This window comes from Zootermopsis nevadensis, unplaced genomic scaffold (assembly GCF_977971745.1).
Source record: "Zootermopsis nevadensis isolate Lab colony 2312 unplaced genomic scaffold, Znev_1.0 Znev_ptg000010l, whole genome shotgun sequence".
NCBI lineage: Eukaryota > Metazoa > Arthropoda > Insecta > Blattodea > Termopsidae > Zootermopsis > Zootermopsis nevadensis.
This window is the reverse complement of record NW_028259142.1, coordinates 4,885,362-4,910,916: the sequence shown is the minus strand read 5'-3', so window position 1 is coordinate 4,910,916 and position 25,555 is coordinate 4,885,362. Positions and strand designations below refer to the sequence as shown.

Here is a 25,555-nt window from a genome sequence, read left to right as displayed (position 1 = left end):
CCGCCGGGAATCGAACCCGAGACCCCCAGGATTACAAGGCCAGCGTTCTAACCGCTACACAGACGAAAGTTCTGACTTCCCTGCAACACATATTTAGCCTTACCATTTCCATTGCAGTGGAAATCAATCTGCAAACGTGAATTTTTTAACGGTGGAGACTGCAGTTACGTGCCTGACGCCCTCTTAGTTGCCTGCCGTAATTGTTAACAGCTCTGTTTTTCTGTCGGTCTGCCTGCAAGCTAGTTACATGCACTCGCTAATAGAAACAGTTGTTAGCGTAAGAATGCACGTTAGCCAGTGCCCAATGAAAAGAGATTTTTGTACTGCCCCCCCCCCCCCACTTTTCCGTGACGTCTACACCGATAAAGTGGGCAAGAAAGTGTACTCCATTGGAGTACAAATCTTCTAAGTGTGTTCTGTGTCCGTTTTTAAAAACATTATTGGTCTTAACAGTAAGTTATTTTCCTCGCACCCGAAAGCATAGCTTAGCAATGTCGACTGAATGTACCACACGTCGCACGTTTATTATTTGACGGCCATGTAAGGATGTGTTTTTTTAAAGCGAGTCGCCACTGATAATGGCAAAAGGACAACAGGTCGACCTCGCAGGTAATCCCACTATTATATTAAAAGAAATTCACTCGTAAGGAAAAGCCATTGCGAGAAACTCTTCGTTATGCACTCCGAACAGAGTTAATGGCAAAGACATGTTTCCTGTGTTACAGACCGCATTACATCCTGGACAGGTTTCAGGAGCGCCTTTGGAGCCGAGGATGGCGCAGCTGGAAACCCTAGAGGCCAAGGTACGTGGCAGACGGCTAAGACTTCCGCGGTGGAAGACAGAATTTTGTAACTACGTGAAAGATAGCGTATGAAAAGGGCGAACGTGAACGCTGTGAGTTCGAATCCTTCTCATGACATGGCTAGTTGCATGACATAACGTCCTTATTAGTTCTACCAGGTGATTCAAAAAGGACTTTACAACTTTGAAAGTGTATAGAAATTTATTCAGAAGGCTTACAGATTCGGTTGAGGTGTCATTTTGTAGCAAAACAAATCAAGTTTGACTCACGTTGTGCTGTAGTACCGAATTCCGTCACCTCGAGCGCAAGCGGCAGTGCATTTGAAAATGGCTCGAAACTTTTCTCATACCACAGTTAGACGAAGATGACCAAAAAGGACGCATTCACTTCCAGCAAGACGGCGCACCACCTCACTACCTCACAGAAGTCCGGGATTTCCTCAATAACCGTTTCCCAGGTCGGTGGATTGGTCGAACAGGGTCGATAGCATGGCCACCTCGTTCTCCAGATTTGACACCTCTCGATTTTTTCTTAAGGGGTTTCATTAAAGATCGTGTGTTTGTCCCACCCTTACCTGCCAATCTCACTGAACTCAAAGCTCGAATCACCGCCTCAGTTGCAGAAGTGACACCGGATATGCTGGATCGTGTTTGGCAAGAAATTTATTTCAGGTGGGATGTCTGCAGTATCACCAATGACAATCACATCGAACCAAAATGACTATTTGAGGTAAAACTTGATTTGTTTTGCTACAAAATGACACTTCAACCGATTCTGTAAGCCTTCTGAATAAATTTCTATACACTTTCAAAGTTGTAAAGTCCTTTTTGAATCACCCTGTACTTTAAAAGAAATTTAACGCAAAACAGAACGAAAGAGAAATGCAAGCAGGTGGGCTGGCTGGCTGGAAGGTGCAGGATAGGTAAAAATTGTCATCGATACTCAGTAAACACCACGCGATGATTACGTGTGGAGTAATGGCATCAACTGGAGATGACTAGTCAGCTTCAAGCTCCCGGGGGGGGGGGGGGGGGGGAAGGGCCCTACCTATTGGAGAGCAGACAGCACGAACCCCAGATACAGATAATAGGAAGAACACAGGGTACAAGAGACTGAGGCTTAATGTCGACTGTATATGTATATACATATATAACAAAATAAGAAAACAATAAATAATGAGAGAGGAGAGGAGAGAAGGAGACAGCAGTGCAGTAACCTTGGAAAGGTTCTGTAGCCTGAATTTTCGTTGGCAAAAAGTTACCAATCAATTCTCAGAAATTTCATTTAGGTCTACATGCTGTACTTGAAAGCACAAAGGAGACTGCAGTAACGAAGACGCTGTTGTAGCTCTTCGAAACACGTTTCCGCAAGAAGAGGGAATGGAGACAGACCCTAACTTGTTTAAGTGTTCTTAGACACGCAACCCGCGACGGGAAGTGCGTACAAAATCTTGATCGGAAAATCTGAAGGTAAGAAATCACTTTGAAGATCTTGGGTTAGATGAGAGATTATTTCCTTAGAACACAGTTCATCTTGCGAAGCAAATGGTACGTTCAGCTGGTCAACAAATTCCACGACTTTTATAGAACCTGAACTTTCATTACCGAGTCCTTTGAAATATTTCGTAACATTCTGGTGTTTTTACGATGGGAATTTTCAGCCTCCGCGCCCAACCCCCAACCTGAATCCCACCCCTTGTCTGCGACTGCTTATTTAGTATATTTCCAGCCCGTCTCCTCGATCCGAGAGGGAAGCTGCACTGGATTCATCTGGCTCAGGGGGCAACATGGCGGGGAGGTTCTTGATTAGATGAGTTAATGTCATAGTTTAAACCGTTTGTCGGTGTTCCGGTAACTGAATTAGTTATTTGTAATCGAAGTATTCTTCTATTAATTTTCTAAACTAATTCCGTAACTCAGGCCTGTGCTGGGCGCATGCGTGTAGAACAACTGAACGGCTATTATCGTCTTAATGATACTTCACAGTTAATTATATTTAAGTATACATACACAATACAACGGATAATATGAATTGTACAAAATTTGTACGAATTAGTTTCGATATAATTGCTCCTTAAACTTGCCGAAAATCGATTAATATGTGGTTTAGGGCCTAATTAAGTTACACAGCGTCACATTAGATGAGAAAATTATCACGAATTGACTGTTAGGAACTTTAAATCGCTAGTCGTGGCTTATTTTAACGCAGGCCTACTATTTACAGTTTCGAAACCAATATATCAGGAGTACAAGTGAACGCGTTACCGCTCCAGGGAACTGCTCGTTCCACCTCGTTCGCGCTCCTTCTAGACTAATAACTCCATACGCAGTCAAATTGAAAATTATCAGACCAGGCAGGTAGAGAGAGGCTGGCCTCTGTACAAAACATTCCTATGTATGTAGCAGCAAACTCCGCAAACAAAGGCAATGGAAATATCGGCAGTATATTATAAAATCAACCTTTTATCACTGTCATTCAAAATAAAGGCTGTCAGGGGATTTGTAGGCGACTTGAGTTGCCAGGAAAATGTGACTGGTTCGCTTGTATAAAGGTTTAATCGCCTATTTGATGTTGTACATGGGCTATTCTAAAGTGTTTATGCGTTTAAGTCAACCTGTTGTTAAATTATTTATAGATGCAGGTGAAACGTAATAATTGCTGCGTTGATATTTCGTGTTATGGCTTATAATGTCCTCCCACTGAGCTGCTTACTTGCTAGTGTTCACGGCCTTAATCGAACGACAAAATCATTTACATTTTGACTCGGTTAACGTTTCCAGTAGGCTGGGCAATGTCATAAAATATCAACTTTATCGAACCATCAGAACAAGGAACACTTAGTGCAGTGTGGTGTACACATAAACTTAGTGTTGCTTTCAAATACGTTGTTTACAATTTCGCAAAAATTCAGTGTGACTTACTTTGAACTTTGGTTGTAACAGCTTCATTCCAGGAGCTGGAGGCACCGCGACACGATCTTCCAACGACGTTAAAGTCCTCTGAGGGCTGTCTCATACTTCCCTTTCCGAACTGCACTTCCTTCGGACGCCATGATTACCGCGTTTAACTGATGCACTGAACTGACTGACCAATACAGTAGACTCGGACCTGCGCTACGACAATTGGGGTACCAACCTAAAAAATAATTCCCTCTTCACTTCTTTGCAACGCCAATTCTGCTGCTTCTGTTTGACCATTAAAATGATTGAGGCCTATCTGACACTAGAATACCCTCACTGTTAAGAAGATTATGGACATTCTATTAAGAATATTTTGTCTTTTCGTCTCCTGTCTATACACGCAAAGACTGAAATAACATAAAATTATAATTCATAAATACTGCTTTATGTGGGTGTGAAACACGGTCTCACACGCTGATGCTGTTTCATAACAAAGTGCTGAGGAGAAAATTACACAGCGAGAAACTCCAAAATTTGTTCCCTTCGCCATATACGAGTGGTGAAATCAAGATGGATGGGCGGAACACGTAGTACGATGAGAGATTTAAAAAAAGATGTCAGAAAACTTGACGGGAAGAGGCCAATTAGAAAACATAAGCGTAAATGGGAGGATAATATTAAGATGGATCTTGGATGTAAAGAAGATCTTATGAAGCACAATGGGCCAACGTTTTTCTCAAAAATAAGTTCTGGGAAGAACTCAGGAAGACTTTTATCCTACAAATGGTTCCGTCTGCACAGCGACAGAAGAATGTATAATCGTCTCCTAGGCCGCCTTTCGCCCCAGCTAACCACCAGCACTCCCACTGACACGCAACCGACATTGACATTTCTCTAGCTACAGTTTTTAACGAAGTTTGTCTCTTGGAGACTCCTGGCATTCCAAGTTCCGAATCTCATGTCCATTTTACGCTGCGTAGTTCGTTCCAAACAATCCGTCCCAGGCCCTGTGTAACATTTCGTAACATACCCATTTTTATGATGAACTAATTAGCCCTCCGCCCATCGCCACAGCTGGAGAACCAATCCTTGTCGACTGTTCACAGAATTATCCTCTATAGTCTATAGTCTATGTGGAGACCGTCTCCGCCATCTTTGTAAAGGTACAATTTGGCTGCACGCGACAGAGACAAGCGACCGAGGCAGGCGACAGAGACGGGAGACGGACACATCGCAGCTTGTCGCCACACACTTTTGAGGTGACGACCGAGACATGCGGCGAAGTGTTTGTTTTCTTTGTTTTGTTGAGACATACGTGCACATATTCTGTGAAAAATGAGTACAAAAATGCTTCTAAAAAGGTTAATCGAAGAAGATGATGTGTTGTTGTGTTATTTGTTGCGAAAGAAACAAAGAAAACCTATGAGTTCAATATTCAAAACCAGACGCGAAGAAGGATCTTTCTGTCGGTGGTCAGTGGTCGGTTTTCTGCTACTAATTCTACCAATTGCTCATCTTGGTCACCAGTAAATTTAATTTCTGCCATTATTTTACTCAACAACACACGTGCTGCCTGAGCCCGTCGCGAGACACTACTGGTCCGAGAGCGGTCTCCTGTGCTTTGTCTCTGTCGCCTGTCTTTGTCTCGCGCTCGTAATTGTCCTTCATACGATTGTACAGAGAGCAGACAGGAAGCGACCAGTCTCGGTCTCGTAACTCTGTCGCCTGCCTCGGTCGCTTGTCTCTGTCGCGTGCAGCCAAATTGTACCTTAATACTTAATTACTGGTCTCGTCACCACGGTATGGCTGGTCCTCAAGTTAAGCTTTCAGTAACCAAAATTGTGTTAACAGGAATATCCTGGAATTTGGCCAAGTCTTTCAGCCGTGTTTATCGCGTTATGACTAAAACAACTTATTATGGAACAGACGGGAACGCCAGTAAATCACATGTTGCAAACAGAAGACAAATATTGGTAACAGAATCTCCAGTACGTGTTCCCTGCCCCCCATTAAACACCCACACCGCCAAGACGAGGAACATGTTCCTTGAAAACGCCGTTGTGCAATCAACAGCCCAGAAAACCACAGCATAAGCTGGCGTCGTCGTAGAAACAAAACAATTCTACACTCGAGATGTTTATTCTAACTCGAATAAAGTTCAACACCGAGTACCTCAAGGATGTTCATCTCCTTCTCTTACGTATTAACGACCTTAGCGGACGGAGCGTGACTCTGACCACTCACCCCCATACACTGACAAGGTCAAGAACGAGCAGGAGCTATACCCCCTCTCCCCTCAAACGATTCCATGGCGTGTAGCTTTACTTCACCGCCCAATACTGAATCGGATAACAAGGTATTAACTAGCAGGCGAATGAATAATCACTGAACCTGATTTAAACTGTCTCGTAAAATTATCAACCGCTTGCGTGATGATGAGCTTCTCACGTCGGCGAGTATTAAGAATCCGAAATCTCGTAATCTCTGGGCTCGCTGCTTGAGTGCCCTCACTCCACACGAGAGCTCTTGTGCGCGCGCCTGACATGGACACCTGGTTTCAGTATCATCTCCCTGTCTACTGGGCTTGTTGAGCACGACATCCCAGCTCTGAACAGGCCCAAATATACCAAACAAAACAAGAGTGAATTGCGATTCTACACACTTCACTGGCCTTGGCGTTGTTCACTTGCACAAACTAAACAGAACTGTAAGCAAATATGACATGAAGACATCCATGTTGAAAACTAAAGCAGTGGAGAGACCTACGACATCTTGCGCAAAGGCACGTTGTTCCGTTGTTTAAATTTAACAAAAGAACGTGAAAACGAAGTTTTATAAAATTAACGACGACTGTAAAAAAAATTGTTTGAAAGCTGACAAACAAATCCTTACGGTAAACTCAGTTCTCTGGTGAAACACATCTATTATCGTTTTCAGGTGAATACCAGCTCTCTGAAGTTCAAGATACTCGTTTCGCAAGTTGTCCACCGTGTTATTAATTTTTCCGCGGCCCTTGACAAGGATATGAATAGCCAATGCGGCCCGCGGTAATGAAAAGGTTACCGACCCCTGCCTTGGATAATTCTGCTCAATATGGGGAAGCAGAGCACTAGTTGGAATGGCTCGTCTCCTTCCGTGACCGCTGCTGATGTTACTAGCTACGCTCTTATCGGAACTCGCATTCGACAAAGAGAATCATGTTTTCACAACTGATAATAACAAGAGAAACACTTGAATCGTACTTTGGGGGAGGGGGAGGGAGGGATATTGTTTACTCCAACTCAATGCAACCAATCGCTATTTTTAGAAGCTTTGATGTTTGCCGACTTCTTACTGACTGAGTAAGTGTTCAGACGGGTCTTTCAATCCACCATTGAACTAGGAACACGACCAGTTCACCTCTTCGCATAAATGGAAAACAAAAACTTCGTAAATCAGTTATTTCAGACGTGGGTTCTTTTATGAGGGAAATGAATTACCTGGAAAGAAATAAAGTTTCTTTCAGCAGATGATTCTTACGCACTGTCGTCCTAAATTTTACCACATTTCTCGCGTATTCAGAACCGAAGTCATATCATCGCATTATAATCCCACCCAATACTTTGCTCGTTCAAGCTGTTCGGAAACTCCCACTTGTGGAACATCACGGGCCAGTTATATCCAATCACACCTGCACTACTTACAAGACTCACTTGTGTGCGACAATTACACAGATTACACAAAATGAACGCATAATACGGATGTCGTGTTTGTCCGCCAGCAAGTTTCATATCCGAAATGACTGAGTGGATCTCGATTAAATGTCGTATTCTAGGTCGAAACCACAACTTGTTGCGAAAATTCAATATTGGTTCGTACTTTCATTACTTCGCATTAAGCTCAAATCAAATTTTACAGCAAATCAACAATATTAACTTTCCGGCGAAGTCCCTGCTCTTAAGCCCCGCACTACGTGGAGGTTGTCAGCTTCGCGCCCCGGCCGCTTTATTCCTGTGGATAAGAGACTGGGTGGGCTGATGTTGACAAAAGCCCCTGCTGGAAATCGAACCCAGGGTAGTTCAATCTGTAGCGATGCATTTTATTCACTAACCTCATGCAGTGATCCCTCGCGAAGATTACATACGCATGTTTCATAATTTTAATGCGCGCTACATAAAAGAATATGAATATTGTGCACAAAACAATGGCACACAAAGCATGATAAGAGATAAGAGCATGTCGAAAGACGTAGCCACTTCATGGTGTAGGTGGAAAACAATAATACGGAGTTGATTCTGCAAGTTCTAGACAGGAATAATAAACATTTCAAAAACAAGATCGCGCAGTGAAAAATTAAAACTAAAAGATTCATAGACAACAAAAGTTAATTATTGTCGAATTAAAAAAAAAAATATTGTCAGGTGTGGGGTTCGAACCCACGCTCCCTCGCGGGAATCAGAACTTAAGTCTGACGCCTTAGACCGCTCGGCCAACCTGACAATTGCATACCTGCTTCTAAAAACTCACTCATAAATATAAGTCACACCGTTACACTCATACCATAAAAAGTGTTTACATTTTAACAACTTCTCAAAGCCATACTCCTTTTCCCCTGGCTCAAAACTCCAACAAATCAACCTATCAAAGCAAAAGTAGGAATCCAGAATGTTTATATCGACAACGAGACGGGTGTGACGTCATCACATTTGTACATGCTTGCGTCACATCGTGAAAGTGGACGAAAGCAGGCGGTAATAATGAAATGCAAAGCAGAACGATATTTTTTAGCATGTGCCAAATATAATCGAAACCTGTCCAGCTGCCTCTGAGATTCGGCGGACTGGACTTCAGTTACACTTTCACTTTATATACTTCGAGCAAAGATAGCAAAGAAATCATATGCATCGACTGGTAGCGTCGAAAGAGATGTCACGGGATGATAAATAAACAAACGGATAAATTTCTGGTGTACTCACGTTACTGAATAATGGGATGCGAAGACTCTGGACAGTATTCGTCCGGTCCAGCGACGGTGACTCACAGGAGTGTCATTCTGTTCAGCTTCAATTAATATTACCTCCGGAATGAAAATCAAAGCGTTGTACCGGAAAGCCTTCCTCATTATCGCAGTCGTATTCAAACTTTTTTGTTCTCGTACCCCCAGATATAATTTTTCTTCAACTTTGTACCCCCAAAAGTTGTTGGTGTATAACCACAGCGTAATTGAAGTTAGGGCGGTCTCAAGATGGTTGATGTAGTTTGTCACACAAGTTTCGAAAACATGTGCAACTGATTATGATATACACAAATAATATTACGTATGTCCCAACCAAAACAATTGACTGTGTGCCAATAAACCGAATTAGCTACTTCACCACCGCTGTCTGGCCTCCACCAAGAACTTTTGAGCCGATGGCTGTATCTTGGGATGTTGCGCCGTGTCTGGTAGACGTTAACCGACGTTTCAGAGGTGCTCAACCAACAGCACAGATAGGCCTATATCAAATGAGTCAAAGTACTTGATGAAGACATCTGACACTTATCAAACACACGGGGCCTTACATTATATGGAAAATACGAAGTTATTGAAAGTTACATACAGCAGATGACAGAAATTATGAATTAAGAATCTGATGCTAACATTAATATGAAAAGCTAATTTGTTGCAGATGGCCAGCATTGAGGTATCGCTCTCAACAACCCCGCGTCGAAAGAAGAACGGCAGTGTCGGGGCATTACCGACGGGGGTCGTCGGCGTCCCGCCAATACATCGTCCCATTACTACTAAAGACATCGCCAAAGAACTGGAGACTCTGCGTAACGCTGTTCGGGATAAGGAGAATATGATTCAAAGGTAGTGTATCTACGTCGACGAGACAGTACAAGGAGGACGGATTTCGGTTACGAAGCCTGAACGGAAGAAAACACTGGGAAGACAAAGGTATCGAGGGGAGGACGCACTAAAGTGGACCTTGAGGTAATAGGGGCTCAGGGTGTGAGTTGGATTTATATGGCTCAAGATAGGATCCGGTGGCAGGCAACACCGAACACGGTAACGAACTTTAAGGTTCTCAAGGAGTCTGGTTATAACGTCGAATGACAGGGTGACTGCAAATGAAATTGGTATGTTGAGGGAAGCAGTCGTGATATATTTCAATGTAATATCGCAAGAATGGATTGGCGGGAAGATTCTTTTATTTAATACTTGGAAGTCTTAATTATGAATGTGTACTCCCCCAGCCTGAAGGGGCAGCTATGCAGCACGCTAAGCATCAGTCGGCTGTCGGCTACGTACCTGAGACAGAACAACAAAGTGCAGCCCCTGACGGAGAAGGAGCGTCGTGCTGCAGAGGATCGGCTGCAGAGGCTGCGTCAGGACATGGACAACAAGCGCCTCATCATCAAGAACCTCAAGATGGCGCTCGAGAGGCTCGACATCACCGAGTGAGTAGCTAGCTGCAATCCCACGAGGTTCCAACTGTCGCCGGTTCTCTTGGGCTCTGCGGAGGCGCGAGACCCCTTTTGGCAACTCAGTATTCCCGCGGAACCTGAAAGAAAGGTTTAAAACTCGTTTTGCAATTATAACTAATTATAACTAATAGGAGATGACTGTATTCTGGGTTGTTCCGCCGTGTAGTCTGATAGAAATTGACCGACGTTACATTAAAGTGACGCTCCACCCCGCATGCCATGCCATTTGCAGATAAAGGTGGGGACCTACGTATTTCGTCCCAGTCCTAGAAGAAGCCATTTACGCAGATCTTCTTCAAAAGATGGGGCGGAGTCCCACAAAGAAGGTGGGACGACACATTCCAAAGCATATAGAGATACGATAAATATTTAATTAAGTTGTCATGTACATAATTACAGAAAACACGCATTCCTCAGCCTGAATAATGCTCTCTCTCTCTGTCTTGTACTATTCTCTTATTTTCTGGTTGTCGTTGAATTTCGGCAGCGTAGGAAATTTAATGAAACATCATCATAGAAACATCGACTGTTAATGTCGTCTATAGTTTGTTACAAAGCAAAAATATCCTCTGTAAAACAAGAAACATGACGACGTTTTAAGATTTTTGTCGAGTTTGTGCCATGTGGAGAATATCACTGGTGTATTTTTTTTTTAAACCACGACGTTTTAGACGTTGGTTCTTCTTCCGACTTCTGGTGACATGACAAAACTCTACTCTATTGGGTCATCTGGTCCATTCAGCCTCACCCCGGACGCAACTTCCGAAACGACGTGGTTTAAAAACTGGCCCTACAATAAATGCAAGGTTAGAGTTTGCCAGCAGAAACGGAACCACGGCCCCAGTAGCTCCCTTGTGCTGGCCGAGGCCCACCACAAAACGCGTTCTCGTTGTTTATGAGCGTAACTCACACCTGACAATGTGCGTGTCTCAGCAACATCGACGTGCGGATTCAGCAGGCGGAACTCGAGTACCAGCTGGGTCGAGAGGAACTTAACCTCCTCACGCTGCTGGAGGAAAGCCGAAACCTGCAGCTCTGCCTGGAAGACGCCGACCAAAACCGCAACAAGAACGACGCCTCTACCATCTACAGGTCGGATTTCTGTCAAGGACAGAATTTAACCCCATTACACTGTTCTATTATTGTACTGACTCACTGGGTTGTCACATTTGAACATGTTTCGACCGTCATTAGGTCATGTTCAGGATCATCGAAACATATAACGGCAATCAGCATTGGCAGAAGCTGTGTATGAAGGGGCGATTAAATAAAAACTACACCTGCACGATGCAACGAATAGGATACTACGACAGAGACGTAATTTTGAAAGATTTTGTATCATGTGAAATGTCACTTTGCTTTGTTTGGGATGAAAAGATGATAGCGAAAGTTATTCTGTACAACAGAAGGGACGTAAGGCTTGACCGCGGGATACACACCATAGTGCGGGACTGGATTGAGTGATAATATTAAAGTTGGAATGAAGAATAAAAATACGATAAAACCTTCTCGGGCGACCAGCCGCGTCACTCGAACGGCATCACTCCCTGATGACAGAGACAGAAAGCATCTCCGAAGTTCCGGATTTTTGCTCCGAATTGACGTGGATGGTCGCCCGAGATTTTATCACATTTAGTCGCCGCCGCGAAAGCTTCGAGTCATGAAAGTGAAATAAGTTCAACTGACACTGCCTCGGGACTCGAGAGGGGGTTCTGTTATTTATCGTAGTGAAACCGCAGTGCAAAGTTCCAACTAACAGAGTCTCTTTCCGTTCCAGCTGTGTGAGTGGTTCTAACCACGTGACCCTGCACGCCTTGGAACTGAACTACGACCCCAAGAGTCCGAGATTCGGTGCTGGACCTTCGGAAGACGCGCCCGGACTTTACGTAGAGTGGGCTACAGAGGATTCGGGCATGGTCAAGGGGGACAGGTACTGTTTACAAGCGACGAGTTAAAGGTGAAGGTCAAGCCATTGATTGATCAGCTCCAAGTTCTGGCCTCTTTACTCCCAGTTTCTAATTTAAATGGCGGCTGCAAGGTCCCAGAATTGTTCTGGACGTGAAGGCGAAGAGAATTCCCTGTCCTCACCGGGAATCGAACTTCGTTTGTACAACCCGTTGCCAGCCAGAATACTGGCCGAGCTGTGGTTTCTGCAGTGGCAAACAAGAAACGTCGATATTCTGTATTTACAGAAGACGTACCATGGCGTAATGAAAATTAACATTTTCTTAATGACGAGAATAGTAATTAACACGTGTTAGGCATTATGACCATTCTAATAGCGAGCCGAGGATGTATTTTGTGTGCAGGATATATTGAAAAGTAGACTTGATATGCGTTCTTTACAAGAAACGCATAAAATTAACGAGTGTTAGCGAGAACGTGTCTGTCCATCTGCATGCTTCATTTCCAAAACTCAGTTGAGAACATCCAGCTTCCGGGCCGAAAATAAAACACGGGGCATGTCAAAACATGTCACTTTTGTAATTTTCCATAACCCCACCCCACGAAGCTTTCCAGCCCTAAACAGCTGCTTCTTTGTAAATCTGTCAATGGTGTTGGAACCTCGCCCTGTCGAGGAGCTCCTGAGGACAACAAAGACTGCAACAGCGCGCTTGGTGTGCGATTTGCGAGAAACACCGGAATTACGCCACGATGATCCCTGTACCGTCCAGCGATACTGTCAGGTTTCCACGTCACTTCCGCCGAGTAGCTAGTATGAATTCGTTTCGCACCGTGTCCATCTCAAAGCTCCACAACACACGCAGGCGCACAAAGAAGCGGAAACAGCAGTGACTAATGCACAGTTTCTGCATCACATAATTCCACGAAAGTCTCCAATTTTAATTCCACGCAGCAGAGGTCTTGAGAAACCAATATTACCCGCAGCTGGTCAAGATATTCCCCTGCTATTATGGAACCCAAGGGTTTACTGCGATGCTCACAACAAACTGCCACCTGAATCCAATCCACACCCTCCGACCATATATCCCAAAGAACCATTTTCCAGGGTACAGGACAAAATCATCATATAAACAAAGCTAACATCTGATCAACAAGTGGATGTGTTTGGTCAGTCAACACCGACAAACCCCAATATCGAATGTTAATCTTCAGACAAGAATATCAAATAAATTATTGTACTAAATTAATAAGGGCGATATTCACAGGGCCTCTTGCACATTATCCAGACACGAAGTTGCTGACAGTTCATATCTAAAAGATTGTGTATTACTCACAATTTAAAAAATTACATAAATATAATGTATCAAAATTCAATACTGCATCTTACACAACACACAATGTTATGATGGCTCCTCCAAAATTTAAAAGCTTCTTTCAATTCCTGAAGATAAGATGAATCACGTGGCCACTGCCCCTCAATACATCCTTTCCACATTTCCATTTCTAATGCTTAAAGCATTATAGACATTACTACCATAAATTTATGGATGTTCCCCTTCTTATTATAACAAGTCTTCCAAAATGTAACTGAATGTCATCGTATTTTTACTTCATGATTAAGCTAGAGCGTATTAATATGTTCAGGTTGCTCGAGGTGAATGGAAAGCTGGTACTGACAAAGACTAAGGAGGACATGTTGCGTCTTCTGGCTGTGACCCCAGATCCCGCCCTGCTGGTCGTGATGCGAATGCGTCCATCGAATTCAGCATCCCTTCTGCCCACAACGGCCATCATCCACCAACACGACCATTCACGGGAACTTCTGTTGCTCCGTGAAGAGCTGGGTACTCTGAGAGGGCGCGCAGAAGATGCAGAGCGTGTCAAGGACAGCTTCAGGAGTGACAACCTCCGTCTGACACACAGGATCTCCTACTTAGAAGAACAAGTTGCAGAACTCTTGCAGAGAACAACAGAAGAAGAAATTATGTCACATGCTGTAACAGAAAGTTCCGTTACCTCATCACCTTCAGCGTTATCAAACGGATCTCTGAAGGGAGCCGGCTCAACAAATACACCTGCGAAAGCTTCCACAGGCAAACCTGACGTTCAGGTATTCCAGAAGGGACCACAGGTGACAGCACTGGTCGCAAATCTGCCCGGACTCGATGTGGGAAGCAGCAGTCCTGCAGAGTCCCGACACAGTCTGCCCACACTGAGACCCAAACCAAACGCTCCAAATACATCTCCAGGTGCAACCACCCATCATTACACCATCACAAAGAACCAAGATGTGTGCAGTACAAAGTCCCTTGATTTTGGATCAGACTGTTCATCTTCTAGAGGGATGAACCATCATCGCCGACACGAGAGACACTCGCACCACCGCCACCATCATCACCATTTGCAGAATGCATGCAGTACCAACTCACTTGATACGAAGAAATCTGATGGTTCTACTACACTCCAGCCGAATACCAAACATCATTCTCATCACAGAGTCTATGAAGCAACGAGGATCGCCAAACCTGGTGAACGGTGCGGATATGATTATAATTCAGAGACTTCTTCTGGCATTGATCATTCAAAACATTACCACAGAAGACACTCAGAAGGACACTACCAGCAATCTGAATCACATCAGTTACTTCTGGACATGAAATCAAAATTAGATCGCACTTCTGACTCACCCTCAGGAATCCAGCACGTTCATAAATTACATGATGTTCGAAGTGTAAAATCTCTGGATTTTGATTCCGAGACATTATCAACAAATCAGCACCACACTCACGAAAGGAACAATCAGCAATCAAATCCTCACTCTCAAAACAACCATGACACTCAGAGCACAAGATCTCTGGATTACGGTTCCGAGCCAACAAGCCATACGACTCTTCGCAATTACAGGAAACATCACAACTACCACAATGGAAATAGCAGCTGTACTGAGAGCAAGCCCCAAAGACCCACACCACCAAAGAAACCTCTACGATTATCTCTACACAGGGCAACAAGCTTGCAGTCTGTCAGTGCCGCCCCACAGACACCTCCGGCACAACCGGACTACAAGAAACCAACAAAACGAAATCACAAAGGTGAAGCCCCACTTGCACCTTCTGTGGTCCAGATGAACAAGGAACCTCCTCAGCCCCCACCACGGACACCGTCCCGGGCAGAATCGTGTCAGTCGGCCCTGAGGTGGCCCTCGCCTGGCACTGTCCTGCATCAGGCTGTCACGCTTAAGACAGCACGCGGTAGCACACGGCTCTTAGGAGGAAACACAGAAGAGAAGTGGTGCTAGTTCTAAGAGGGACTTAAGATCCTCATCGCCATGAAGAATGTAAAGCGGTGTCTGCTGTATGAGATTTCTGTTAGCAAGAAATAGACCTCAAGACCATTTATGCATGCAAAATAGCAAGTAACTTGGATGATTTGTCTAATTCGTTCTGCTCTTCCTTGGTTTGATGACAATAACCGAGAATCTTTGGAGCCGGTTGTGTGAAATGTGGGGATTTATAAATATGTTGGTACATTTTGTGGATTAGGAAGGTGAACATGAGAACATTTGAAATTATGTTCGCAAAATTTCTGCTAGTGGAGTATCACTGCAAGGAAATGCATGACCTCGTGTGCACTGATGTTCTGAAGTTGCATGCTGCAGCTGTGTACACAAATCTCAAGGTCATGTCCAAACTAGTAGCGAAATGCATAATTATATGAATTTCAACACTGGACTCTTTAAAGAATTGCAAGACTTTAAAGGAGAATTAAATGTCAAATTTTACTTTAAATAAAAGCAAGCTGTTTGTTACAGTAAACATGGTTCCATGCAATGACAGCAGCAGATCAGATTACTAATCACAAATAACTAGTTGTTGTCCTTCATCAACACATATAAAAACAGGCTTTCATTATTGCCTTTGCTCATAGAAGTTATTAACTTCAAAATGGATTGATAGTCGACTAGACATCATTTGTTACAAGCACCTGTAAACATGTCAAATAAAAAAACAGAATTCAAAAATTATGAAACCTGTGTTACAGTGGCAGTTGTTCTGGTCTGGACAGTATTGTGCCACCAGAATACTAAAACCAGCATATAAAAGAAGTGTTTAAATATATAACACAATGGCGGCATAATAATAAGTAACATTATTGAAATACATAGCATTGTGGTGCGATTTTTGGGGGGTAATTTAATAATATTACATTTCTGCAAGACCTGACCAATAATTGTAATTTATTACTATAATAAATGTTGAGTATAAGAGGCGTGATTTTACATTTCATAATATATCTACACATGAATGAAATTCTTGATTTGCTAAGTTGCATGTCCTGCAGTAATTATTACGAGATTGTTGAAAACTGCCTCCTGAAATGTGATGTATTTTTGACGTAATTACGTCTATATGTAAGGGTCATTCTGCAAAAAAGCATAACAAAGATGTGTAAGATCCATATCAACAATGTGTAAATATGGACCGACAACAATGGCCAGCTTTTATATGAACTCCTGCGTGCATTGTTGTTACCTAAGCAACTAATTGTCATCTGTTGACTCGGCATTGTTGTGTTATATTACTGTCGTCAACAATCCGCTTTCGTTATTGTGGAAAGAGCTGAGCTGTGAATCACCTGTAGAAGAAATGCGTCGTAGAGTAGATAATTTTGTGCTGGTAAAAACGTTTTAGAATATCACAAATACTTATCTTATATAAGAATTGTTACATTACATTACATTACAGAGACGTATTTACGTCAGATTTTCCGGAACCGTGGTTCCACTGTCAACTTTTTGTATGGATAGCAAAAGAAGAACTGGATTAGTGCAAAGAACAGAGCATTACCAGCAACCTGCCAACAAATATTTTATTATATTGAGAAAATTCATTTCCATCCTCTGTTGTTTTATGAAGTCCAATATCCTTAACAAAACCCAACATCAAAGATTAAACTTACCATGACTAATACATTCCTATATTATATATATAATACTAATAATTACACTACAATTGTTGGACATTATCCCTTGCCAGAAGTAGATATAATTTACATGTTTTGTAATCTGGCTTTTTATCGCATTCCATTTGAAGGCTTCCTAGACTGACAGACCAATGGGCACACTTGCAAATTCCTGGAGCATTTATTCAGAATTTATTTATTCCAATTCCTGCAGTCTACACACACATATTAATGAAAAATATATAAATGAGCAACAACAAAAAATTGTGAGATTTCCAGTAACTACAATAGCATGGAAAACCTCATAGTCTTATGGAATGTTGCATTTTACCAGTATTTCATTGTAACTTATTGCTTGTTTCATCCGTCCTCGTCTTCACCGCCGGAAAACAAATGACTAATGAAACAAACAGTATCATGCCATCTATGAAATTATCACTACAACCAATACAAACTTCTACCATCTATCGACATTTCCTTAAACCCTTTAGATGGCAGCATGCCCTGTATTATTTTCTTCGACACTACACGGCCTATTACGGACACAAGGCATTGTATGATGTTCATTTAGATTATGTGAACTGCACAACCTGACCACACCTAAACGACTAGAACGAGCAGCATACAGCAAGCAATATTGCAATTAGAAAATTACTCGTAAAGTTTAAACATTACATTTTTAAGGAATGTCTTCGTTAGCTGTGTCCCCAAAGAGAAGGCGAGATGTTACGAAAAGTAAATTTAAGGTAAGTTTGAACACGATAATGTGTCCTGTCACGGAGGCACTAGGTAGTGTGTAAAGGCGAAGTATGACTCGCAGTCAACCTATTTTACGTACTTTATCACCACGAGTACATGTGTTGCTATATCTTACTGTTTTGTAACTTGCCTGTTTGCAGGTTATGGGAAATCATAAAGAATTTCTCTCTCGCATAAAGAAGACGTTGTATTATGGAGAACTTCCGATCACAGAGAGGTTCAGCCTTCCAGTTTCGGGTATAACATGTATTTTTTTATAAGTTTAGGTTAGTTGTAGTAAAAACGTTTCCAGAGAATCCTGTCAAATGTTTCCAGATGCAAAAATGTAATTCCTAAGCTTTTTCTGAGTACATTACAGCTTCTTCATATGGTATAATTTCAATATCTTGTTACAGAACTGGCGGCAGAGCTCTTTTCAGAGGTTAAGAGTAGACACAGCCTGGAACGTTTGGATTTGGAAGAAGCCGCTGCCATGTCTAGAAGTGTTTGTGTCTCCCCATGCTCACTAGTACTTGCATTATTGTACTTGGAGCGTCTCAAGACCTGTAACCCTGATTATTTACAACGGGTTGCACCTTCAGAACTATTTTTAGTGTCAATGGTAGAATTTTTTTCATAGTCCTTGAGTTTCTTTTTGCTGTTAGGCTTCATTATTCGTAATGAAATGTGTAACAGTAAGAACATTAGCATGCATTGGTTCCTTACTTCAAAATTTAGTTGGATGCATTTTACTATACCTGTAATGAAGACTTGCATTTTGGGCCATAATACTGAAGTGATTCAGGACACATTCCATCCTCCAGAATGAGCAGATTGTTATTAAGAATATCTTTTGTTGTACTGTTGTGCAAGCTGTTACAAGTGTATTCAAAGCAGTTTGAGGATTAATTCTGTCTGATTTAACTCATTTATTAGACTTGATATGTTTATTTTTATTCTTTTGCTTCCTTCCCAGTTAGATAGATTGTGTGGATTTCATTATAATTGTAATAAAAATTCAGTCAGTCTGCAGGTAATTGTGCAAAGCTTTCAATAAGTCCAAAAAATGGATACATATGCAGGATGTCTTTAAGTTATGAACATCTGTACACATTTTAATGGGACCTTGGGGCACATAAAATATTCTGTGCTCATGCTAGAGCATGAAGAACACTTATGTGATGTTTATACAGAATTTTTAGTGATGCTTTGTATTTTCAGATGGTTGCCAGTAAATTTTTACATGATGATGGAGAACCAGATGAGGTATTCAATGATGAATGGGCTGCATCAGCAGGACTCAGTGTGAAGGATATAAATCACTTTGAAAGGGACTTCCTGCAAGCTATTGTTAGTACTGTACCTGCTGCAGTATTATGTTTGTACTCATAATCTGAACCAGATATCATTTGCTCTTTTGTATGCTTCATATTTTGGAGGTCACAGTTTTGAATATTGGTCTGAGTACCAACATTTTTGGAATCTGACAGTGTGTTTGCTTCTCAGTTTATTTAGCAAAGCTTTATCAACTCCACAGGTAAAACAGCATAGAATAACAGAGTGATTATGAGTCATATATTAGGGTGTAGAAGGAAAGTAACTTCCCACATGCGAGGCAGCCAAGGTTTCCAAGGACTTAGAGCTATAGAGTAAGAGTAAGTGTAGAAGGAAGATGTCATAGCCTATTTTAAGGTACTGATCCCAGCACCACAGATATTGCATTGCCTGTAGTCCTAAGAGTGTTCATATTAATCTTCACTTTTGGTACCTATATAGGTAATTAATATCTTCCTCAAAGTCTATTGGGTGTTTTTCTCCCCTCCTCTCTCTTAGAGGGGGAAAGCAAATGACCATTTGCACATGGTAATAGTCGTGGAAAATTATAGAGAAAAGACTATATGAATATAAATTCTGAAACCATATTTCTGATATGTAATTGCTGACAGTGGGATCTAGGATTTTATGTTTCCTGTGTATGTCACTTTGATTAGTTTTGTTTATTGCATGCAAGCCTCTTCTCCGTTATGGTTACTTAACGTGTTATATTCTCAATTTTGTCAGGAATGGGAAGTATTTGTCAGTGAGCAAGCATTTTGGACAAAACTTCATAGGATGGAGAAAGACATCGCCTTGAAGGAGGGTAAACGTAGGGGCTGGTTCTCATATACGGACCTTGAAAACCTTTTGGATACTGTAGACTTGGCTGCACTAGCACGGGCTGTTTTAACTGTGAGTGAAAACACTTGAATTTTAAGAGAAGTGTAAGTCTGTTACAGTTCATGAATATGCTATAAATTAATTTTACACTAAATTTTTTTCTTTCTTTATGAGACATTAGGTTTGTTCTGGTAAGAGGTATTAATGACTTTTTAACTGTGGTGACTTTCCTCATCAAATTCACTCTGCATTTCTACTCTTCCCTATTGCATCCCATCATTCTCCTAAAAGTACGAAGTAACACGTACAAAGTATGAAGCTGTTAATACCAAAAATTACTCACTTCATCCCTTGTACTTGAACCGTGTGCTGTCCCTTTAAAGTAAGAGACCATGTTTGAAAACCATACAGATGTGGTAAAAATAATATTCTACGTGTGTCTCGATCTTTAACGATTTTGAAAAGCAAATAGGGTGATAAACTAAACATTTTCACGTGTTAGAAATAATTATAGAAATATCAGTGTTTCATTTACTACAGTAAGGAATACACAGTAAGTGTGATGGTTGCTTATGTTTTTAGGTCTCTGCCGTTTGTCTGACAAGCTACACAGCCAGCGTGTTGACACTGATTGGTTCGGCATTCATAGTGAGTCAGATTCCGGGAACTACTATAAGTACAAGTATATCATCTTCCACAAATGACTTACCATCATCTTCTGTCCAGGAAACCCCAATCATCAATCTGATAGACCAGACACAATCTCGGACCATTCCGCCAGTCAACGTTTTAACTACGAGCTTCATCTTGGCGTCACTTGGTTCCTGCCCTTCAGTAAATGACTCTGACTCCTCTTCTTGTTTGCTGTGTAGTCATGACAGATTGACTTCTCTTTTCTGTGAACAGTACCTAGTGCACAGAAGTGATGATATATCATATAGACGTGGCAGTGCTGTGTGGAGTGAATTGGTTTCAGGGTGGATGAAATATGTAAACTGGCAGTTGAAAGTCATGGACATTCACTTCAAATTTATGCTTCTCTTCTTATTACCAAGGTTAGATCCAGAGAACCTGCACTTGGACATAAGAAATACAAGTTTGATGATAATGCAAACAGGTCAGGCGCACATTCTCGACAGGTGATGAGGGGAAGAATGAGACTGTAGAGGGACACAGCAGTGGATCACAGAAATGAAGCACTGGCTGGACCAGACAGTCATAAATAAGTTCATAAACCAAGCCCTTGTAAAAATGGCACATGTAAAGGTTTTTGGGTACTTAGTGAATTTGCAATATTTTAACAAGATCATGCAGTTGTTAAAAAATATTCATTATAGGAACTTTACAGTAGCTTATGCATATCTGTTAAATATCCCATTGTTGTCTTTCAGAAAGGACTCAATCAAAAGAATGATCAAATGTGAGACGTCCTTCAATTATGGTGCTCAATAGGTATTTTCAGTAACTATTTTCAGGTGTATAAAATGTAATTATTGTGTAAAATTCTGAATAAAATTACATTTGTTTGTCTGTTAGATGAAGGTACAGTCATTCTGGCACTTCCTAATTTAATTGTGATGTCTTTCATGATGTGACTGACATGAATTGACCCTTTAAAGGCTAAATAAAACTTGATTGCGTGTGCTGAATTAATTATGGTGGGGTAGGAGGAATAATTTCAGCAAAGCAAGCAATGGTTAAAAAGCACCACTTTCTTTCAATGAATAAGTGATGGGAACTTTTATCGTGGAGTTTTAAGTTGGTCACGTCCCGCGCCGTAGCCGCGTGGTCTGAGGCATCATGCTTCGGACCAGCGATACGGAATGCGCGCTGGTTCGAGTCTCGGGGGAGAAGAAATTTTCTCACGAGCTTTCGACCAGTGTATGGGAAAGGTGCCAACCCAGCATCGTGAGGAAATTGGGGAACTGCGATAAGTAGAGTAATCCGGTCAGGAAAACTAGCAATGGCTGGGGGTTTGTCGTGCTGACCACACATCACTCTGTATCTGGTTGGATGATCGTTCACCTCTGCTTAGGCATGTGAATGTGAGGCCAGCAGTCAAGCTAGTCGGCTTTGGCTCTCTGGAGCTGTTACGCCACGGATTTAATTTTAGTTTTTTCCGACAGTCACAAAGGTGAGTGTTCCATGATACAACCCCAACAACAGAAAGAAGTGATGAGTATTTTGTAAATGTTGGTAAGTGGCGTCTTCCGAAAAGTAAAACAATTATATAAAGAGTACACATTTCTCATTTTAAACCATGCATGCTACATGATCCACCCATCTCATCCTAGATTTGATAATTATAATATCTGATGAAGAATACAAGTTATGGGACTCCTCATTATACAAGGAATGCTGAAATCAAATAAAACCACATTTTCTGATTGAATTACTAATACATTTTAAACAGCTACCTCTTTTACATAACAATTATACAGCAAGTATTTAAGTAGAGAGTTGGTTTCTGCAGAGATAATGTGCGTGTAATAATTGCATAATGGACAGACCATTTCTGGGATGAAGTCTTTAATTGGTCATTTTCAGGGCCCAGGAGAAGAACATGGCACATTTTCTTCAAGAGCTGTACTAAAATAAAACTATTTTTCAACGACATTTAAAACAGTCATTATATCCCTCATTCAACCTGGCTACAACCCTGTATTTCATTATTTAGCTATTGCATGTTATTGCTGTACCTGGTATATATACACAGAAGGCTGCTGGTTCTGTCCTTGGCTGCAGTGGAAACTGCAACTAATTATCCTTGTATGAACTGATTATCTGCAAGAACAGATTTGAGGGATCAGACAATGAAACATTAAATGTGGTACCAAAACTACAATTCAAGTCCTAGGCAAGGCTGAATGTATGGTAATAACACTAAGTAGCATGCACATACTACAATATACACTTATGTACGAGTTCATGACTGCTTGCATCAACAATTTGTTCTTATGTTAACCTGAAACAATTTTCATATTACAATAATGCACACAAAGTAACAGAATCATAATGCTATGTTTATTTAATTTACAACATTTTATTTGGACCCTAGCACATACTAACTCCTGGTGTGGAGAATATTTCTCCTTTTACACATTAACTTTCAAATGTAAATTAGAACAAAATAAGTAATAAGTTTTACACTAGCAATATGTAATAGAATCTTTAAATAACAGCAGGAACTGAATGCCATCGATTTAAGCGTGAACTGTGACTCCCATCACCTGAGAAGACTTCATTGTATTCAGTTACCATCATATATGACATTTGAACAAACGTTTTTTGGTTAATGGAATCTTAAATGCTATAGCGAGAGACATCTTAAAATAATTTTAGACAGTCAAAGAAAAGAAAATACTCCAAATACATACTCAAAGTTCAGTCAATGTAAGCAATAATTTTCTGATAATGTACTGTTTTCTGTAGATTTTGGATGTTTAAATTTGAGGACTTATCAGTTCAATGGGTAGGATTTAAACCCCATGATTCTTTTGTACTGTGTTGAAGACGCTTCTGTAAAAATCAAGCTGGGGTATTTTTACAAAATTAATGTACATTTAGAGTACAATATCTACATAATATTCATAATACAAATGTAATAGATACACATTTTTTTAAATATTGAGTGCTTCATGCCTGCATGTAGCACACACACTATACAACAGAGTGCACAAAAATAAATTAAATAATAAAACACCAACAGGAGTTTATACAGGGAATATTATATGATAACAACTACTTAACATATAACACAAAGGTGTAATCCTCTGGTAAAAAGATATGATGTGTTCAGGAGTTAACAGAAATTGATAATTTACATTTCAGCCAAAAATACATTGTTACCCAAGGCATCTAGTGCCAAAATTTCTCAAAATGATTTATTATGAGACTGAGAATGCAAATTTCACTTTCATTATTTTGAACATTACTGTTTTACTACTGTACAACTTTCAATAAATTGGTGCTTTATGAGAAAACAGGTGTGAGGACTTAAGGTCACATCTACAGCCACAAAAACCTTTAAATCAGTAATTTGAAACCTGTGGGTTGCAAAGTTAAAATATTACACTGTGCTATATTTTGTAAAATCATATCTCTGAAAAATAATTTGTGTTTAAAGATAAAATAAATAAGCCACATGGTAAGAGCACACAGCTAAATTGGTTATGTTACTACTATAGCACCAATTCCATCTTGAGTTTAGTAATCTGCCCACTGCCAAATGTAAACATCAAGTATCAGTTAAAATTTTATTTTCCGTTTATTTTTCTGCTTTTCTCTGGCATATACATACCCTTGTTTAGTCATGCATAAAATAAAAAGGAGAGTCTCACAAATATAAGAGATTTGAGGTTATCATGGCAGTAAGGATGTTGATATTCTGGATTTTGGTGCCATGCAGACTTGTAGGTAGAGGCAAATATTTTGGAAAAACATACTGTCTCCATCTTCAGGGCTGAAGTTGCAATGCTGAGAAGTAGAAGGATTTTATGAGGTTAGAGGAAGCAAAAGCGACTTCTGACCTGAAGATGGAGACAGTGTGTTTCCATGAAACACTCGCATCTATCTATGAATCTACACGGTGCCAAAACCCAAAAGAACATCATCAGTGTCATAAACACTTCACTGGAATGTAAAGTGCATATTTTTATTTTGAAAGTGAATTGATTCCACTATTTGGAATTATACTTTTTATCTCTGTGAACAAATCTGTAATAAGAAAACACAAACCAATGATTTAGTTAGCCATAGAATAACCGAAAAATTTGTCAGTCAGTTTGCTATTCTTATATAATCAGAAATATAGGCACATTGAGATGCATTATCAATGACAACATTTCTGCCGTGAGATAGATATGTTAAATGTTACTTCTTAAGAATCATGTGTGCTAGCTAATGAGACTACACAATAATAATACAGGGATGAAAGTAGGAAGCAAAACATGATTACAGGCATCTGACATATTTTGTCACCTACCATCATGCTTCAAAAATCTTTTAACAACAGTCAACACATACTTCCTAACCCAATTTCATAATTAGTGATATGAATATTATGTTACCAGTTTTAAAAAATGCAAGCATTATACAAATGTGGTGCCAACAGTGGCAAATATTTCTTCTAAACTGACTATCCTGGAATATTAGAAATAGATTAAGAAACCTACAGAACAAATATATTTATCATATAGCTTCATATCATTCAATATATATAGCAATGTTCAACCCACATGTTAATATGTAATTACTATCTAAATTATATAATTATATAAGTATTCCCATCAATTTGGCTCATCTGTCCTAAAAGCAAATGGAAGGGGCAGTATATAAAGCTAACTCATTCAATCAGTATATATATATACTGACTGCAAACTGCAACCAAAAGTTTGTTATTCCATATAAAATATTGTTGAGGTTAAGATGTAATTTACTGAATTCCAGGAATCATATACTAAATATAAGTTACAAAGTGAAAAATAAGAAATTATTTTATTTAATCAGTAACTTAAATATGTATTCCTTCAAAACCTCTTTGAAACAAACCTTACATTCAATGAAGCAATGACATGACATTGTCAATCACAGATGAATGTCAGCTAATGTATGTCACTTTTACCAACTGAAACAAATGAG

General features: G+C 40.6%; 3 protein-coding genes and 1 non-coding gene across 6 annotated transcripts in view; 2 read left to right on the top strand and 2 right to left on the bottom strand.

Moving 5' to 3' along the window:
* LOC110837230 (uncharacterized) overlaps positions 1 to 3,921 on the bottom strand; it is a 60,500-nt gene extending 56,579 nt beyond the window's left edge. Inside the window, exon 1 of the mRNA XM_087346304.1 lies at positions 3,725 to 3,921. Coding sequence (XP_087202430.1) covers positions 3,725 to 3,751 — 27 coding nt within the window. The 5' untranslated portion in view covers positions 3,752 to 3,921. The remainder of the gene's footprint in view (positions 1 to 3,724) is intronic.
* The window catches only part of sprt (PDZ domain-containing protein sprite), a 74,370-nt gene extending 58,047 nt beyond the window's left edge, over positions 1 to 16,323 (top strand). For all 3 annotated transcript variants that reach the window (XM_087346303.1, XM_022079145.2, XM_087346302.1), the window contains 6 exons: positions 726 to 803; positions 9,352 to 9,536; positions 9,923 to 10,126; positions 11,087 to 11,245; positions 11,931 to 12,083; positions 13,703 to 16,323. In XM_087346303.1, the coding sequence (XP_087202429.1) occupies positions 726 to 803; positions 9,352 to 9,536; positions 9,923 to 10,126; positions 11,087 to 11,245; positions 11,931 to 12,083; positions 13,703 to 15,356 (2,433 nt within the window). In that variant the 3' untranslated portion in view covers positions 15,357 to 16,323. The remainder of the gene's footprint in view (positions 1 to 725; positions 804 to 9,351; positions 9,537 to 9,922; positions 10,127 to 11,086; positions 11,246 to 11,930; positions 12,084 to 13,702) is intronic.
* TRNAL-UAA (transfer RNA leucine (anticodon UAA)) lies at positions 8,098 to 8,181 on the bottom strand. The gene has a single exon. It is a non-coding gene; the product is annotated as a tRNA-Leu (tRNA).
* Positions 16,324 to 17,550: 1,227 nt separating the features above from the next.
* Positions 17,551 to 21,450, top strand: LOC110837232 (uncharacterized). The gene is given in 8 exon segments (XM_022079133.2): positions 17,551 to 17,766; positions 17,920 to 18,016; positions 18,175 to 18,380; positions 18,980 to 19,108; positions 19,820 to 19,987; positions 20,498 to 20,918; positions 20,921 to 21,078; positions 21,080 to 21,450. Coding segments are annotated over 8 exon segments (1,527 nt in total). The 5' UTR covers positions 17,551 to 17,706; the 3' UTR covers positions 21,368 to 21,450.
* Positions 21,451 to 25,555: the final 4,105 nt, after the last annotated feature.